The following is an 18,188-nucleotide window of genomic DNA, read 5'->3' on the forward strand; positions in this document are numbered from 1 at the left end:
AGGTTATTTGGTTGCAACCACTGCAGCAATTTCCTGGCAGTTTCACAATTCATTAAAATTCAACTTTTTAAATAAATGGTTAAGTCTAGTTAGTGGGCAGAAAAGGAGAGCTAATCCTTGAAACTGACAGGGAAGTTTGTTTCTGAGGTAAGATGTGACACTCTTGGTTGGGTTGGAAAAATATCAATTTAGGAAAATATGCCTTGTTCTCCTTTGTTGCCATCTAATGGCTTCATTCACACTCCAGGCCTGACAGCAGATGGAAGCAGTTAATTTGCACCTACGTAGACATGTACAGTAAACAAACGGCAAAAAATTGAATAAACACTCTTTGTTCTTCAGTATTGCTGGAATGTGATCTCTCTATATGTGTGGTGTATCATCAAACCATTTAACTTCATGCAAGGTGTTCTTTTCTGAAATGTTGAATGATATTGATGGATTAGACCTAGATGTCCAAATTTTTAATAGGTATTCCACAGTATGTATACATACATTTAAAAAATTATATACATGCACTACTATACTAACATGTTTGCTATCGAACATGAAATAATATTAAATAATTAAATATTTGATTTATTGTCACAAAAATATGTCCTGCCAAAATATATCTCATTATGATATTCTTTGGAAACAATGTAAAACTATGTTTCATTATCATGATTTTGTTGCCAAAAGCAATGTAAGGATTTCTGTTTCCGATCATTTTTATTACTTCCAATTTTCAACATTTGGCAACAATTTTCTAGTTAAAATGTTTCAAGTAAAGAATTTTAATTTTGACACATTTTGTTAAAAGTATGAAAGTGTCACTGGTAGAGTTTAGAAGAATTACTGTTTGGTATTTAAATGATGTTAAATGATGTTTGGTGTTAAATGATGACAATTTAATGGGCAAATTTTAAAACGGAGACGTTTGCTTTATTGATAAAACAGATTAAAAAGTGAATACCGCAACACAGGAACCATTTCAAAACATGTTTTCAAAAACTTATACCAGGGGGATTCCCTGGTGGCGCAGTGGTTGAGAGTCCGCCTGCCAATGCAGGGGACACGGGTTCGTGCCCCGGTCCGGGAGGATCCCACCTGCTGCTCAGCGGCTGGGCCCGTGAGCCATGGCTGCTGAGCCTGCGCGTCCGGAGCCTGTGCTCCGGACAGGCAATGGGAGAGGCCACAACAGTGAGAGGCCCGCGTACTGGAAAAAAAAAAAAAAAAAAAACCTCATACCAGGAATAGGGCAAATGTAAGCTTTGTTATTTTCTTATGTTGAATAGGGCAAATGTAAGCTTTGTTATTTTCTTATGTTTTCTTATATTTACATCATTAGTATTTGCAAATCCTGGTTTCTTTGCAAGTATTATTTTCAGCCACTTGTTCATTTTGTGTGAGTTAGCTTAATTACATCAGATGTGCATAAGTGAGTTTAAGCAGGCACATGTAAAAGGGAATGTGCTGTGTCCTAACCATCTTTAGGCAGCATACTGCATATAACAGGTGAACATCTGACATTGGAACTGAGTGGGGTTATCAGTGTTGCTTTGTATATTAAATAATAGTGAAGGTTGGTTTTCAATTTTATTTCTATGCTACAAATAGAAATAGAAATTATAAGATTTTTCTTTCTAATATTTTAATGGATTGTCTTCTCATTTTGGAAGATCACTGGTTGACAGGATAAAACCCATATCAACTGCTCAGTTGACAGTTTGGGCTAGAGTATAAGTTCTTTGACAGCATGAGTAAAGTCTTAAATGGCTTTGTATCCCATGCGGTAACAGGTGGTAGTGTTTATATTGTTACTTGTTTAGTGTTTTATAACTTTTTAAACTCTTCAAACTTCAGTGTCATCCTTATCCTCGATAGGAATCCAGTGAAGTAGATATCATTCCCATTATTAGCGTGAAGAAACAGGCTCCTTAGTTGTGACTTGCTCAAGGTTACCATTTATGTAACATAAATGATAAGTGGCAGAACAGGAATTTAAAGGGCAAAGTCCGTTTTCATTAAAGTACATTTTTCTCATAGCTAGTGCTTTACATAAAGGAAGTATTCAAATATTTGCTAAATGTAATCAGGAAAACAGAGGAACAAAAGGTATAGGTGATTTTTCCCCCTTTAGTGTCAAAAAGCAGTTGAGAAAGAGATCCAGGATAAATAACTTAAGTTCTAAAATATCCCAACCTTTTCTTTTTCAGTTGGTTAGCATTAGTAGGTAATTGGATGGAATTGGAGAATTGATAAAGTGAATGGGAAATTGAAGAAAGGTGGTTTCAAGAATGTTTGGCAACCCAATGTTAATCTTGAAGAAGCAAATGGAGAGTTGCTGAATCCTAGTAGTTTTATAAACTCAAGTGCTAGGGTTTGGAATTTCTTCAAATTTTATGCAATTATCTATTTGTTGTAATAGAAATTGGCATAAATGAATAGAAACTTAAATTATGCCATCTGTGCAAGGCAGTATTCAGAGACTGATGTTTATATAAATAAAATAAATGAAAGCCCTTAGAAAAAAAATTAAGCTAAATTTCAAGCTGGATAGTGTGGCCAAAACTTCAACTTCTTAATCGGTAATAATGTCAGAAATCACAAAAGGTGTATTTTACAATAGCAGGAAAAATGACAAACATTGAGAACATTCAAATCAAGAAAATAACGGGGGCACAGTGTGTGGTCCTCTCAAATTAAGGTACTGAGTACTTGGCTTCTGGGGGGGTTAAATATCTCTTTTCTGCTAAGTTGTAGCTGTCCTGCACAGTGGTATCACAGTCCTGTCCTACCTTTCATAAGGTAATTTCAGGTTCTAAAAGAAGACCAAATTATTTTAGACTGGGGAAACTACAGAATAAAATAAAATAAAAATTTTTAATGGAAAATAATTCCTTCAATTTAATGTATAAGAAGTGGTACATAAATGGATAGCATCTCTTAGTAATTTGCTTAAGTAAAAACAGTTGTAGTGTTTCAGGATTATTTAGGGTTACTTAGAATGTATAAATATTCTATGTAAGTAAGGAGTATGTCTAAATTATTTACCTGGCTTTGTGAATAATAAATAAGAAATCCACAGATGTAACGACTGTGTAGTTAGGAAACTTGAAGGGATATTTTGGAACTTTCAGGTCAACTTAAATTTACAAGTAGGGAAGCTGAGGTCTGGGGAGGAAAACTGACATTTCTGAAGTAATACCAGAAGTCAGAACATGGGTCTCTGTGACCCACTTCTTTTAATTATAAATTTCTTTTAATTATAAAAGTGTCACTCTTCTTTTAATTATAAATTTTTCTAAGTTTCTTGTGTTATTGTTTAAATAGGATGTGGCATTTGTTGTTCTTTCTATTATTCATTTATTTTTTCACTCATTCAATAACTAATTGCTTTCTAGTGCCAGTGTCCTAGTTAATGAATAAACAAAAAATCCTCTTCTCACAGTGGTTATGTGGAAAGAACAACACTCACAGGCTGTTAGGAAAATTAAATGGGTTAATATATATAAAATACAACCTATGAGGCTGAGTCTGTTATCATCCTGATTTTATAGAGGAGGACATTGAAAGTACAGAGAGGGTAAGTAACTTGTTCAGGATCACACAGCCAGTAAGTGGCAGAGCTGGATCCAGTCCAGGTAGTCGAGCCTGCAGACCATGTCCTTTACCTCTGCCCTGTATCAAAAACCCTTGACAGAAAGGGTAAGAAGACTGGACTAGCCAGGACTAGCCATAGACACCTGAATAGTGGGAAATCACCATTAGGGCTACTGGAGAATTTAGATGACCCCTAAAAAGGGTCTTGGACAACAGTTTGGATCTGACTCATAAGAGCCAATTAATTTCCAGCTTTTTTTTTTAAAGGAAATAATAAAGCAATGATTCTTGTAAACTTTAAACTCATATTTTAATTCTCTCTTCTCTAACTTTGCAAAGTCACTTTTTTTTTCCCATGAAAAACATAATGCCTATTATCCCAAAAGATCATTGTGAGGCTTACATGATATAGATGAAAACCCTTTGCAAATTGCTTAAGCCTTTCCTGCATGGTTTCTAGGTATCTCCTTTCCCGTGTTTTTGGCAATTGACCTGTATGTTTATTTCTCTAGCACTTCTTGAGAAGACAAAGTATATGAAGAAATGCTGCATGGTATTTGGGAAGAGTGCTTGGTTATAAATTCTAGTTCAACCATCTCTTTTAGGTCTCTTTTTTTGTCCCCCGAGGCTGTATTATCTTTATGTTCTCTTGAACCTCTAAGATTTCTGAGTAATCTGTAGAATGTTTATAAAGTATGATGTGATAGGTAAATGTTAAGGTCCTGTAGTTCTGTAATATTGATGGTGAAGGGTATAGAGTTGTTGAACAAATATGAATGGTAAGGATCTTTAGCACAATCGGTCATGCTTCAGTGATATTTTACCCCCTCCAATCAAAATAACAAATCAGCCTTTCCCTCACAGGGGAAGTTCATTTGGTGTTAGCCATCATAAGCTGATAAGTTGTGCCAACTAGGTGAACAAAAACCACACTGATGAGAAACATGGGGCCCATTTCTTCTAACTTGAATGCCCCTGACTCTTTTGGTACGTTGGGAAAGTCATTTCATCTGTGATCTAAATTTTCTGCTTAGGTGGGGAAATTTCCCAGGCTTTTTCAAGCATGGTTAACTTGCTGGACCACATGATTTGGGTTCAAATAAATAACCACATTATTTACATGTTTGTTTATTTCATTGAATTCCCAGCGTCTTAAGTTCTGGGGCTGCATCAATACATATGTGCATGTGTGCCTAGCCCTAGCACCTAGCATGATGCCTGGGAAATATGTGACCAATAAGCATTTGATAAATAAGTGAAAGAACTTAGCAAAATACAAAATAGGTTATATAAATCATGGTTTTTTTTCAGGAAGTGTAATCATAATCCTAGACAGGTCAGAGTTAGTCTCTAGCAACATCTGGACCATCCTTCGTAGGTGTCCTCTTCTAGGGCTTTGTAGGCTATGTTTCTTATCCTTAGGAAATAGGAATATTTTTTAAAGTGATGAATTTCATGAAATATATATAACTATCTTCATTTCCCACCCAAAGACCATTTTCACCTTTCATTTTTAAAAAATCATATTTCATAAAAATTTTATTTATTTGCACTCCACTTAAGTACTATCTTGTAGTTTTTTCCCCTTAATATATCATAGGTTATTTTTCTTTCTTTTTTTTTTTTTTGGCTGCACCACACAGCTTGTGGGATTTTAGTTCCCCAAACAGGGATCAAACTTGGGCCCTTGGCTGTGAGAGCGTGGAGTCCTAACCACTGACTGGACCACCAGGGAATTCCCATGTTTTCTTTTTTCTTATTGTTCTATACAGAGAGGTCAGCAAATTTTTTCTTAACAGGGTCAGATAGTAAATGTTTTAGGCTTTGTGAGCCTAATGGTCTCTGTGGGAGCTCCTCAGTCCTGCTGCTGTAGCACCAAAGCAGCCAGAGATAAGATATTCAATACTATAAACAAGTGGGTCTGGCTGTGTTCCAATAACACTGTATTTATAAAAGCAAGCAGCCTTCCCTAGCCTCTTCTACTGTGATGAACATCTTCCTGTGTTTAGCCTTTTTTTTTTCATTTATGTGTATTTGACAATTTCTACAAGGTAGCTCTTTAAAACTCTTAAAGCCTTGTCAGACTGCTTTCTAATACAGCACTGGTGTAGGGGAGCAGTGGCCTACCGCCGGCTGGCCTGTCTGCATCATACGAGGTTGCCGATATCAAACAGTTTTTGATCTATAAAAATAGTAGTTACAGATAGTTCAGCATAATAAATATAAATTTTATTAACCTTTTCATGCAACATGCCCTCCAGTGTTGCAGCCTGGTCATGTCCTAGGCCTTTATTTCAGTGTTCCTGTATCCCGAGTTGGGGCTTTAGCAGGGAAATGAGTGGTGAGCCAAACTCATGCTAGTGGAGATATTCTTAGCCAGAGGTAGGGAGACTGGCTTCACAGTGTTATGAACCACTGAGGAAGAAACAAAATGTACATATGAATAGCCCAAAGTAAGTTATCTTGTGTAGCTTAGTGGCAGTGAATCCCAGGATTCAGACCTAGCTCTTTTGAATTCTAAGGCCATACATTTTTAACTCTATGCCTCAATATGATTTGAATTCAGAGTCAGATGCAGTAAGGTAGTTTTACCTTTAAGAGTAGTTTAGCCTACACATTCCGTTAAACTTGGGGTTTGCAAACTATCAGTCTGTTTTTGTAAATGAAGTTTTATTGGAACACAATGTAGTTCATTCACTTATGCATTTCCTGTGTACCTTTCACACTGCAGAGGTAGAGTTGAGTGATGATGACAGAGGACTGATAACCTGCATTTACTGTTTGGCCCTTAAAAAGAAGTTTGCCACCCCCTCAGCATAGGTAAAGTAGCATCCACTATATTAGATTGAGTCCACAAACTACATCCTGAGGGCCAAAACCAACTGTGTACTTTTGTAAAGAAAAGCATTGAAACACAGCTGCTTGCCGTGCTGATTCGTTTGTGTTGCCTTTGACTGCTTTTGTGCTTCTGTTCCATTAAATTAAGTCAGTGCCTGAAGTTGTCTGTATCCAAGTCCCTTCATAAAGAAATTTAGCCGTGCATTGTTTTCCTTTCTTCCTCCCATGCTCTCCACTCTCATTCTGGATTATATATCCTTCCTCCATGAGGACATGTTGTAACATGAGGGTTTTTAGGCTCTGGAGCCAAAGCATCTGAGTTCAGATCCTAGATCTGTCACTATATACAGTTGACCCTTGAACAACATGGGTTTGAACTACACGGGTCCACTTATATGCAGATTTTTTTCCCCTAAATACGTACTTCAGTACTACATGAGCCGAGGCTGGTTGATTCCTTGGAAGCAGGGCCCAGGATAGGAATGGCTGACTATAAAGTAATATGTGGATTTTTGACTGTGGAGGGTCGGTGCCCCTGCGTTGTTCAAGGGTCAACTGCAGTTATTTTTCAGTGTTAACATCGACATAAGACAACGGCCATTATATTTAATAATCACGTTACTTTAACTCGCTCATGATTAGAATATGCTAATGAATTGGGAGGTTAACAGAAGAAAAATTTTGGAAAATTTTCACCATATGTTCTTGTATTTTGCTGGAATATATCTTCTCTGAGTGGAAAAGTATAGTCTGACAAACTGAGAAGAATTTTGTTTCTGCCTCTTCACAGCTCTGTTACCTTAGGTAGGGGCTGCCTACCCTCTCTGAGCTGAACCTCCACTTACTCACTGGTAAAATGGGATTATTGGTGCCTGTCTCCTCATAGGCTTAATGAGGTAACTTTGTAAAATGCCTGGAATGGGGCAGATGCTCTAAAAATGTTAGTTTCTTTCCCTGCCTTTCCTTCCCCAGAAGTGTTTGTTGTGTAAATTTTGCTTGGTAATCAGTGATGCTAATCGTAGAAAAGTTTATTTCTCTTCCTTTTCTAGAATAGTTCGCAAACTGAAACCTCTCAGTTTTTGTTTTGGTTGGCAGTGGCTGGTCCCTAAGATGAAACGAAAAAGGGGCATCTTTACTGTGAATGGGAGACAAGGAAACAGACCTGAGAGAGGAACACAGATTCACTTGGCTTTTCCTTTTCTTATTCGATTGCAGTATAAAGAAGAGGGCGGCAAGGTAACTAGTTACTGCCAAGAAACCATGACTGGCTGGGTGCATGACGTGCTGGGCAGGAACTGGGCTTGTTTCACAGGAAAGAAGGAGGGAAATACCTTTGAGAATGTGAACGTGAACACAGCACACCTTGAGAATCTCCAGGAAAAGTGAGTTGTCGTAAATGAAAGACACATTTAGTTTTTTATAATATGTATGTGTCTGTATTAATTCTTGGAAAATTTAATTTGATTATATAAAATTTATTTGACTTAGAAACATAAGCCATGTTATCTACAACTTTCCTGGAAAAATACATTGATATAACAGAGAAAAAAGTAGTTTTTCAAAGTACTTCAAAAGTAATGGACCAATGATAGCCTTAAAGAATATTTATATAAAGGACCACAGAATTGCAATGACTTACACAGAAAAGTCATTTTATTATTGCCGTGTAATAATATGTTGCATGATACTTGTAGATACGTATGTTTATGTTGCAACAAATATAGGTGATGCTAATTGAACATAAGTTTTAAACAAGGAACTAAATAACTGAAATTAAAGTTCTTAGTATTTATGTAGTGTATTAGTTTCCTGGGGCTGCCATAACAGAGTACCACAGACTGAATGGTTTAAGCAACAGAAACTTATTTTCTCACAATTCTGGGGCTGTAAGTCCAAGATAAGGTGTCAGCAGGTTTAGTTTCTTCTGAGGCCACTGTCCCTGACTTGCAGATGGCTGCTCACTATTGTCCTACATGGTCATCCTGTCTGTGTCCTAATCTCCATTTCTTAAAAGTACACCAGTCATATTGGATTAGGGCCCACCTATATGACCTCATTTAACCTTAATGTCCTCTTTAAAGGCCCTGTCTCTGAATACAGTCACATTCTGATGTACTGGAGGTTGGAACTTGAACACATGAATTTGAGGACACAATTCAGTGTATAACTTTCAGTTAAAGTTTTTGTTGAGTTAGGTCCAGTTTAAGTAACTATGAACCACACAAGAGATTTCAGACTTTTATTAGTTTGGAAGGAAAAGATAAATATTAGCAGTAGCAAAGTTTCTGTTTTGTTTGGTTGTGAAATCCACTGAAAGTGTACATGAACAAATCATCCACAGCCAGACCACACTGGCAGTGAATGACTGCAGCAGAGAAGGTGGGAGAACATGAGTTCAAAGAGGACAAATTGCACTTGTCTGAGGATGTACTCCCCAAGATTTAGACTAATTCATCACCTCCATATTGAACTTAGCTTTTAAATTGCTTTGGATTGATCCTTGAGCAATACATTTCCTATGAAGCTGTTCACTTTTCACCCTACCACTTAGGATATACTGTGTACTATGTACTTTTCTGACATTTCAAACATTGCCTCATTTAGTGAAGAAGCTACTAACCGGAGTGCTCAGAATCTATGTTGCCTCACTTGTAAAGTAAGCATTTAGGACTAAATTACCATCAAGGTCTCTTTCAGCTCTTAATGGTCTGATTTCAAGATAGACATTTACAATTTAAAATATATTCCTGTGTCTTAAGAAACAACAACTGTAACTGGCTTTTGTTGTGTGTTAGTGTTGTCAGAAATACAATACAGGCAGTTTTATAATCTATTTAATAAAGGTACTACCTCTCTGGTTTCGCATTTTGCAACAAATGGGAAAGGATTTTGATAAAAACATTAAAACATTATCAATGTGGTTGCACATTTTTCTTATTATTTTCAGTGCTCCCAGGTTTTTTGACTATATCAAAATACTCTCTCTGTGAACATCTAAATAAAAAGAGAAAGAAAAGTTCAAAATATGCCTAACATGTTACTCAGGTTACGTATATCTTGCTTTGCATAATTGAATGTTAATGAAAGTCTTGGGTAGTGAGTCACACTTAAGTTACAGAATGTTATTTATTTATTTATTTGTTTGTTTGTTTATTTATGGCTGCATTGGGTCTTTGTTACTGTGCTCGGGCTTTCTCGAGTTGTGGTGAGCGGGGGCTACTCTTTGTTGCGGTGCATGGGCTCTTAGGCGCACCGGCTTCAGTAGTTGTGGCTCCCGGGCTCTAGAGAGCAGGCTCAGTAGTTGTGGCTCACGGGTTTAGCTGCTCCATGGCCAGAATCTTTTTTAGTAGAAATAAGTGGTGAATTCTGTTAATTCCTAGCACCTGGCACATACGTGAGATACATGTTTAAGTTAAATGAATAATCAACTCCCTCCGTTTTTTTGCTTTGTAAACATGCTCTTTGTGTGTTAGACTTGTTTACATCTGTATCCAAGCATTTGGCATCAGGTAAACCAGTGCCTTTCAGATTTTAATGTTGCCGTGAATCACCTGGGGATCTTGTTAAAAATGTAGATTCTGATTCAGCTGGCCTGGGTTGGTTAGAGTCTGCATTTCTAGCAAACTTCCAGGTGCTTCTGCTGATACTGGCTCAAGAACCAAATTTGAGTAACAAGTATATAAACCAAATGTCCCTATGGAACCATTTTTTTTTCCATCATGTGGTTATAATGCTTGCCATGCTATATATATATTGTATGCAGTTTTGCTGTCCTCCCCCCTGCCTTTGTTTTTTTATTATTACAAAGTTTAAGAGGTACATTGTAGAAATTGTAGAGGGTGGGGGAAAGGTGATGATCCTATGTCACCACTCAGAGATCATGGTTGTATGTATTTATGGTATAAATATACACTTTCACAAAAATTGATTAATGTTGTATAAACTTCTTTGATATTCTGCTTTTTTGTTTAATATAGTGTGAAGTCTTCCATATCACTAAATAATCTTCCAGACCTTTTTACTGAATAAACTATATAGCAAATGAAGTACCATTATTTATTTAATCCATCCCTTATCTTAGAATATTTATGTTTATAATCTATCACTAGTATAAAAATGTTTCACTGAACATCCTTATACATACATCTTAGTTCACTTGAACTTTTATTTTCATAGGGCACATTCCAATTCTGGGCTATTGATACAGATATAGATGTAGAGATATAGAGATTGACATATCCAGTTGCCTTCCTGAAAGATTTTTCCACTCAGGCCCACAGTATAAGAGTGCCATTTTAACGGGATCTATTTAAATCAGTAAAGAGTGTATCTGAAGCTGTCTTACTTTTGCTGGCAGGTATTCTAATAGGCTCTACAAATACAACCACACCTTTGTGAAAGCTATCAATGCCATTCAGAAGTCTTGGACTGCGACCGCATACATGGAATATGAGACTCTTACACTGAAAGAGATGATTAGAAGAGGTGGTGGCCACAGCCGGAGAATTCCAAGGTAATCAAGCACATCTCTTTATCACTAATGAAGGTATTTGTATCAATTGATATCCTCCTCCCTGGGCTGTTCATCATTTTATTGGTCATCCTAACTTAGACTTTTTATGTTATTTTTTCTCTGACCATCTCCCTTTCCTATTCATACATACTCAGATGTTCTCCAAGCCCTATTTATGGGTTTTGCTTTCACAGCATCTGCCATTACATTTACTCTCTTTCCATTTTCTACACTTTGGCTTAGGGCTTTGTCATCTCTATCCTGTATAATGGATCAGCTTCCTGCCTTCTCTCTCTTTGGTTTCTAACCCTCCCTGTCCCCATTCTTAGCCATTCTATGAAATACTGCCTGTTACATCTACTTATACCCAGCTATGATTGGGTTACTACCTATTGTCTAATGAATAAATTTAGCCTGGTAATCAAAGCCACCTAAATTTTCCCATAACTGTATTGACTATCTTGACCTGCTTTCAAATAATATGACAGAAAATTACTGAAAACTTTCATGTACCTCCATTCATGACACTTCCTTTGCCTCAGATACCCCTGAACTTACCTATAGAAACTGGCAAACTTGCCACCTTTCTCTGTTTTTAGGTCCAGCAAAAAATATTCCATATTTATCAATATACCTATGCTACCTTCAGCCAGAAGTGGCATTTCCCATCTTTAGTTAATGTACCCCATGGTGTATTTCTTATGGAAAATGATATCATTCTTTGAATTTATATAGTCAGGAATTTGGTAGATTTATTCCCTCAAAACTATAGCTGGATTTAGCAGACTATGTAGTTTCTCTCACAGTTCTACCCATCTCTGAAAAGAATCTTATGCAGTGTTTCTCAAAGTGTATTCTGAGGAATGACTAGTCTGTGAGATGCTCTGGTTAGTCGAAATTGGGAATGGGAGCATATCGTATTCCTTCTCAGATTCACGGAAGTGAAAGAGCCGTCCTGTATCTGTGTGAGACAAGAAGTTGAGACCTGTTCAGTAACAAGCTAAAGGAGCACCCGGAGGAGGTGGGGTCAGCATTGGAGCCTAGGGAGACTGGGACTCCTGTCTGGAAGATTGAGCCTCAGACCCAACTGTTTTGCCATGTGTCAGGTGCCATTTTTCTGAAGAACTCTTGTATAAAAACGTATTGTTTGTGGACATCTGAGTCCAGAGCTTTCTCCAGATTCTTCAAAGAATCTGGACCCAAATGATTGAGAGCCAATAATGTATAGTGTGCCTGTGACGTTTGTAATTCTCACTTCTCCATCTCCCTAATTTCTCTTTCACTGCCTTCATTTTCACACCACTGAGCTTTGTTGTCACATTGCTTTTGTTTTATCTGTGTGTGCGTTGATGGGTAAACACTCTGCCTTATAGGAAGTTAGGAAGAAGGAAGTTAACAATTGCCTGTTTTGCACCAGACAGTCACCTAAATGTATCAGCAGCGTTTTTAGTCTTAATGACATGGATGATGACGATGGTGGTGGTGATCATCATAATAGCTTAATTTAGTAAGGACTTATCAGAGACAAGGCCATGTTTTAAGCACTTGTTAATCATTATTACATTGAATTTTCATAACGATCCTTTGCGGTAGGCATGATTATACCCATGTTAATAGGAGGTGATCGTAGTTTTGTGATGTTAAGATCATTGACGAATGTTACACAGCTAGTAGGTGGTAAAGCCATTTGTGGCCATCTTTGTGTCTTACTTTCATCTGTTGATGGAGCTAGTCTGCCTGCTTCTACTTAGATCTTTTATTTCCATGCCTTCACTTCTTTTACAGCTACCATCACCACCATCTCCAGAGTCAAACATCAGTAATTCCTCTATTTTTCTCTAAATCCTCTGTAGGCCATCTTCAATTTCTCACATCTGCTTTCGTGGTCAAAATCTATTAAAAGTAAGAGAATGCAGCTATTTAGGCATACTAAAATTAGCAATGGCAATATACGAAACCAGTTATTTCACCGGGGAAAATTACTAGATCCTGAAAAAGAAATGGGTAATTTATACAACTTAGTTGTACAATTGACACATTGTATAATAGACACATTGAAACACTGATAGACAAGTGCTCTTTGGATCTGAATCTACATTCTAGCCAGCCAGGTGGTTGAAATCATGGAATCATCCTCAAAGGAAAGAATATATATTGACATCATATGTCTGTTTCCATCCTAGGCCCAAACCTGCACCAATAACTGCTGAAATACAGAAAAAAATTTTGCATTTGCCAGCATCCTGGGACTGGAGAAATGTTCATGGTACCAATTTTGTTAGTCCTGTTCGAAACCAAGGTAAAAAAAAAAAGTCCAATTTTTTTCATTAATTCATTCTGAAATATTTATTGAACATTTACTATGTGCCAGGCTCTCAGATTTTGGGGATACAGAGGTGAATAGGTTATGATCCACTTTAGTAAAGAAATGGAAAATATATAACTAATGAATACTCACTTCTTTTTGTGTCCATGACAGACTTTGGTAGTAGATAATCTCTCCAGCAGAGCTCAGCATTTCTTCAGTATCCTTCTCAGTGTGTTCCAGGTAGCTAATGAAATTAGAGTGATACGTAAGCCAAACTCATTTGCCCTCCTAGCCACAGAGACTTATGTAGAAACAAAGAATAGCATGCAGCCAAAATTGGTCTTCCTTTTCTTCCTTCTGCAAGTGGTTTGCTGGAATCCTTTTTTTTAAAATTGCAGTATAATAGATTTACAATGTTGTATTAGTTTCAGGTGTACAGCAAAGTGATTCAGTTTATATATATATATATATATATATATTCCTTTTCAGATTCTTTTCCATTATAGTTTATTAAAAGACATTGAATATAGTTCCCTGTGCTATATAGTAGGTCCTTGTTGTTTATCTATTTTATATATAGTAGTGTGTATCTGTTAATCCCAAACTCCTAATTTATCCCCCCCCTTTCCCCTTTGGTAACCACAAGTTTTTTTTCTATGTCTGTGAGTCTGTTTCTGTTTTGTAAATAAGTTCGTTTGTATCATTTTTTAGATTCTACATGTAAGTGATACATGATATTTGTCTTTGATTTATGTAGTATGATAATCTCTAGGACCATCATGTTGCTGCAAATGGCACTATTTCAATCTTTTTTATGGCTGAGTAATATTCCATTGTGTGTACAATATAATACCACGTCTTCTTTATGCTGGAATCCTTTACTACCTGTCTGCCCACTCTACCCTTTTTCATCCCCCATCATTTAGTCTTTAATTACTATAGGAGCCCAGAAAATGAATCCTTAAATTTTTTTCTGGTAAAGTAGATTTTTTGAGCTGTGTAAAGACCTTTCAATTAACTTTACCCCAGGATAAGACATATAATGGTTAAGTATTAACTCAGTTTCCTGAATGGTGGGCTGGAGGCAGAGCCCAGGTTTACCAAAAATTATCACTGTAATTGCATTTTATCAGTTATTTTTGGAAATTGGATACAGGATGAGTAGATTTAATAACTTTTCCTCTAATAGCACTTGAAAGCAAATTATCTTATCCTAAATTTTAGCCAACAATGATTGGAGAATCATTTATATAATACTCAGGTTTATTACTTCTAAGCTCATTTTGAAGATAATTACAGTACACATGACTGCTTTGTTACTATAAAATGGGTGTAGTATTTACTGTCTGGAAACATTCTGATTAGTGTCTCCTGAGAGAGGACTATAAATTTATAACACCCAAAGATAAATTGTCCTTCCCCTTTCCTAAAAATCAGTGCTAATCAGCCTCTCCCACTTCTCAACATTCACCACCAACCCTTCAGTTCATCCTCACTGAATTCTTGCAAAGTGTTCTGAATATATGGAGCTTTGAGCAGGTCTTACAGCAGTACTGTTCCTGTCCTTCATCTGACACCAGAGGTCTCATCTTTTTGTCTTTCCTTTGTACCAGTTATTCTGGGACTCTTTGGCTGTAGAGAAAGTGTGGGTCCTGAAATCCATTCCTACCTTTTCTGGAGATAGCTTCCTTGGAAAGGAGGGATTGAAAATGAGAGAAATTTGAAGGTAATTGAGAAATGAATGGAAAGTCAATTAAAGGTTTGATATTAAGAGAGGATTAAAATTTATTCTGTCATCAAACAGGTTTCCTATCCTTATTGGAGAGGATTAAGTAAATACTGCATGTCAAGTGTTAGTTATTGAGAGCTTGGCACATGGTTGTTTCTACTGTGTTGCAGTGTTTAGAGTATCTAATATGTTAGGAATTTTTTTTTTGGCTGTGTTGGGTCTTTGCTGCTGTGCATGGACTTTCTTTAGTTGTGATGAGCGGGGGCTACTCTTCGTTGCAGTGCGCAGGCTTTTCATTGCAGTGGCATGTCTTGTTGTGAAGCACCGGCTCTAGGCACGTGGGCTTCAGTAGTTGCAGCACACAGGCTCAGTAGTTGCGGCACGCAGGCCCTAGAGCGTGCGGGCTCAGTAGTTGTGGTGCACGGGCATAGTTGCTCTGCACATGTGGGATCTTCCCAGACCAGGGATTGAACCCGTATCCCCTGCTTCTTAACCTCTGAGCCACCAGGGAAGTCCAGGAATTTTTGTTTAATGGCTGAGGATATAAAGACCAATATGACATGGTCCTCATCCTAGAAACTATAGTTTAGCAAGACCTGCAAGCAAAACATTAAAATACAATATGATAATGCTTTAACAGGGCATTTTTAAAATTCTTTAGGAAAAGGTTGAAAGAAATATTTAGTTCCAGTTACTTCACAAAATATATGATTGACTACTGATGAGATAATAATTCAGGGGAAGGAAATTAGACTTTCTAAAGCTAGATCCTTTGACAATGGTTTTCTTGTGTCTTGGTAAAAGGTATTGTCATCTCTAATATTCCATATTCTTTGAGTGTTATAAATATGGTTTGTACAGACATGGGCAATTTAAAAACAGAGGGCTTTGACAGATTAATTGCTTTAAAATTGATCCCTCATCTGTAGTATCTTGTTAGGTGTCTGAGAAAATAATGTACTTAGTTGTTACTCTTTGGATTTCTTTTTGGTTTTCTGTACTTGAGGTTGGGAAAAAATTATTTTTTGTTCCCACTAACTGGGCTACTTGGAAATTTCCACTAACTTAAATACACCAGTGTTCTATATAACCTAGAATTCAAAACACAGTTAAGGGAATTCACAACTTTTCTCTATTTGGAGAACAAATCAAGTTTAATGAAAAAAAAAAAAAATGGCGGGGGGAGGGGCGGCAAATTCTTACCTTTACACGTGTTAACATTTCTAAGCACTAGCCATGTAGCCAGGATTTACTTTGATGTGTGAGAGGGAAGAGAGCTAGGAAGTTGCAAGAGATGGACTTCCTTTGTTCTTCTCCCAGCTGTGCTGTCTTTATTTATTATTGCATCTTCAAGAGAGAAGGGGAGTGTCTTTCAGGTCACATTAATTAGGAAATGCAGAGGGTTTTCCTAACTTTAGAATCTAGTTCGTTTAAGTCTTGTTCTAACTACTGTTTATAATTAAAGCTGGAAGGCAGGGGCCTTAATCTGCTCCACCCTATTCCTTTTACACACTTGCCAAAAAGGTCAAGTGACTTGCCCAGAGTCACACAGCTGAGTGACAGGGTGGGAGGGAAGGCAAAAAAAGAACCCTGGCTCCTTACTCCCAGTTCAGTGTTCTCTCCACTGTTAGAAATTATAGCTGAATATAGTTAAACCATCTGACAATCACATATCTATTTGAGATTGTGGAAATATGATTACTGTAGAGCTCTGTCTGGATCAGCTCCCCTTCTTCTTCTTTATTGCTCTGTAGTCTTCTTAAGAGAAAATGGTCCTTTTATTTATTTTTATTTATTTATTTACTTATTTGTTTATTGAAGTATAGTTGATTTACAGAATCTAGACACTGGCCCTGACTTCTGAAGAGGCATTAATTACCTTGGCAGCTGACCTTCTGGGAACATCTAGGGCTTGAGGAAGGTTATCTCCTTTCCTCATTCCTGTGATTTCTCTGTTAACAGCACATTCTGAGCCCTTGAATGTACATGTGGCCTGTCCCTCCCACAATGCTGGATGGTCAGATGATGAGGGTTTAATAGTTAATACCAAGAGAAATTATTTCTGTGGCTGCCCTGGGCCAAGAATGCTAAATGGCCAAATTGGGGCCATTTCTAGACTCTTGTGATGTTATTTATTGAAAGATCCTGATGTCTCAAGAAAGGAACACTGGCCTTGGCCATTTACTGTCATTCATCTAGTTCTTTGACATTCTGCCATTTGAAAGAGGAGTCCTAAGGATAGTATTATTTGGATAGTTTTGAAAACAAAATGTGCACATTAACTTCATTCTATCTAGTAACTAGAAGACGGGGAAAGGAAATTTGAAAATTCTTTAAAGTAGATACTGATCTATAAATGGAAAAAGACAGTACTCTGCATTAGGAGACATTTAGATGCTAGCACCTGCCACCCTTTAGTTTTGTGACTTTGGACAGGTCAGTGCTTCTTTTTGAATCTCAGTGTATGTATTATTGAGTAGGTTGTACACTAGATGAATACCAAGGCCCCTTTCCAGATGTTTCTCTTCTAATCTTCATAATTTAGGTGATCCCTCAGTGGCAAAAGCAGTATGGATAAATCTGAGATGTTTACAGGGAGAATTTGGGGGACCATCAGAACGGTAGCAGTTACAGGGTGATAGGGCTCTAATAGACTAAAAGTAAATATTAACTATTTCCACTGAAATAACCTTGTTTCCTGAATATAAATATGTATCCACTTATTCATAATTTGACTTTTCTTTCTACAAAGATGCACTCAGTTCCTTCACTGTATCAGGCATCAAGGTGAAGAAAACAGATTTCCTGTAAACACTCAAAGAAATTCACAATTTAGTTTGAGGAAAACAGTATTAAGTAATTCAAGTAGGCTTAAGAATGTTGGAGGCTGAGCATAGAGTATCCTGGCTTTCCTTTGTACTCAGGGAGGGACACGAATGAACAGTTACCTGGAGAAGAGAAAAACAGTGCACCTCATATTTTTAATGGACAGTGTTCTTCTTAATACTTTTCAGAGGAAGACATTCACTAACTAAATTCAGACTTATTAAAGAGAACAAAGGCAGCATTCTCTTTATGTAGAATGAGTGTTTTGAATTGTACTGTTGTCTGTTCGTCTTACTTTACGTGCACAAGGGAGTGCTTACCATTCAAGTAATATGGTATCTAATTAACATTAGTAACTTGAATAACATGTCAACTTCATTTAATACCAG

The 18,188-nt window shown here is 37.0% G+C and overlaps 1 protein-coding gene across 1 annotated transcript in view; it reads left to right on the forward strand.

Annotated features, from left to right (window-relative positions):
* CTSC (cathepsin C) overlaps positions 1-18,188 on the forward strand; it is a 43,047-nt gene that overhangs the window by 13,106 nt on the left and 11,753 nt on the right. Inside the window, exons 3-5 of the mRNA XM_059070423.2 lie at positions 7,639-7,805; positions 10,781-10,936; positions 13,120-13,235. Coding sequence (XP_058926406.1) covers positions 7,639-7,805; positions 10,781-10,936; positions 13,120-13,235 — 439 coding nt within the window. The remainder of the gene's footprint in view (positions 1-7,638; positions 7,806-10,780; positions 10,937-13,119; positions 13,236-18,188) is intronic.

This window comes from Kogia breviceps, chromosome 7 (genome assembly GCF_026419965.1).
Source record: "Kogia breviceps isolate mKogBre1 chromosome 7, mKogBre1 haplotype 1, whole genome shotgun sequence".
Taxonomy (NCBI): Eukaryota; Metazoa; Chordata; class Mammalia; order Artiodactyla; family Physeteridae; genus Kogia; species Kogia breviceps.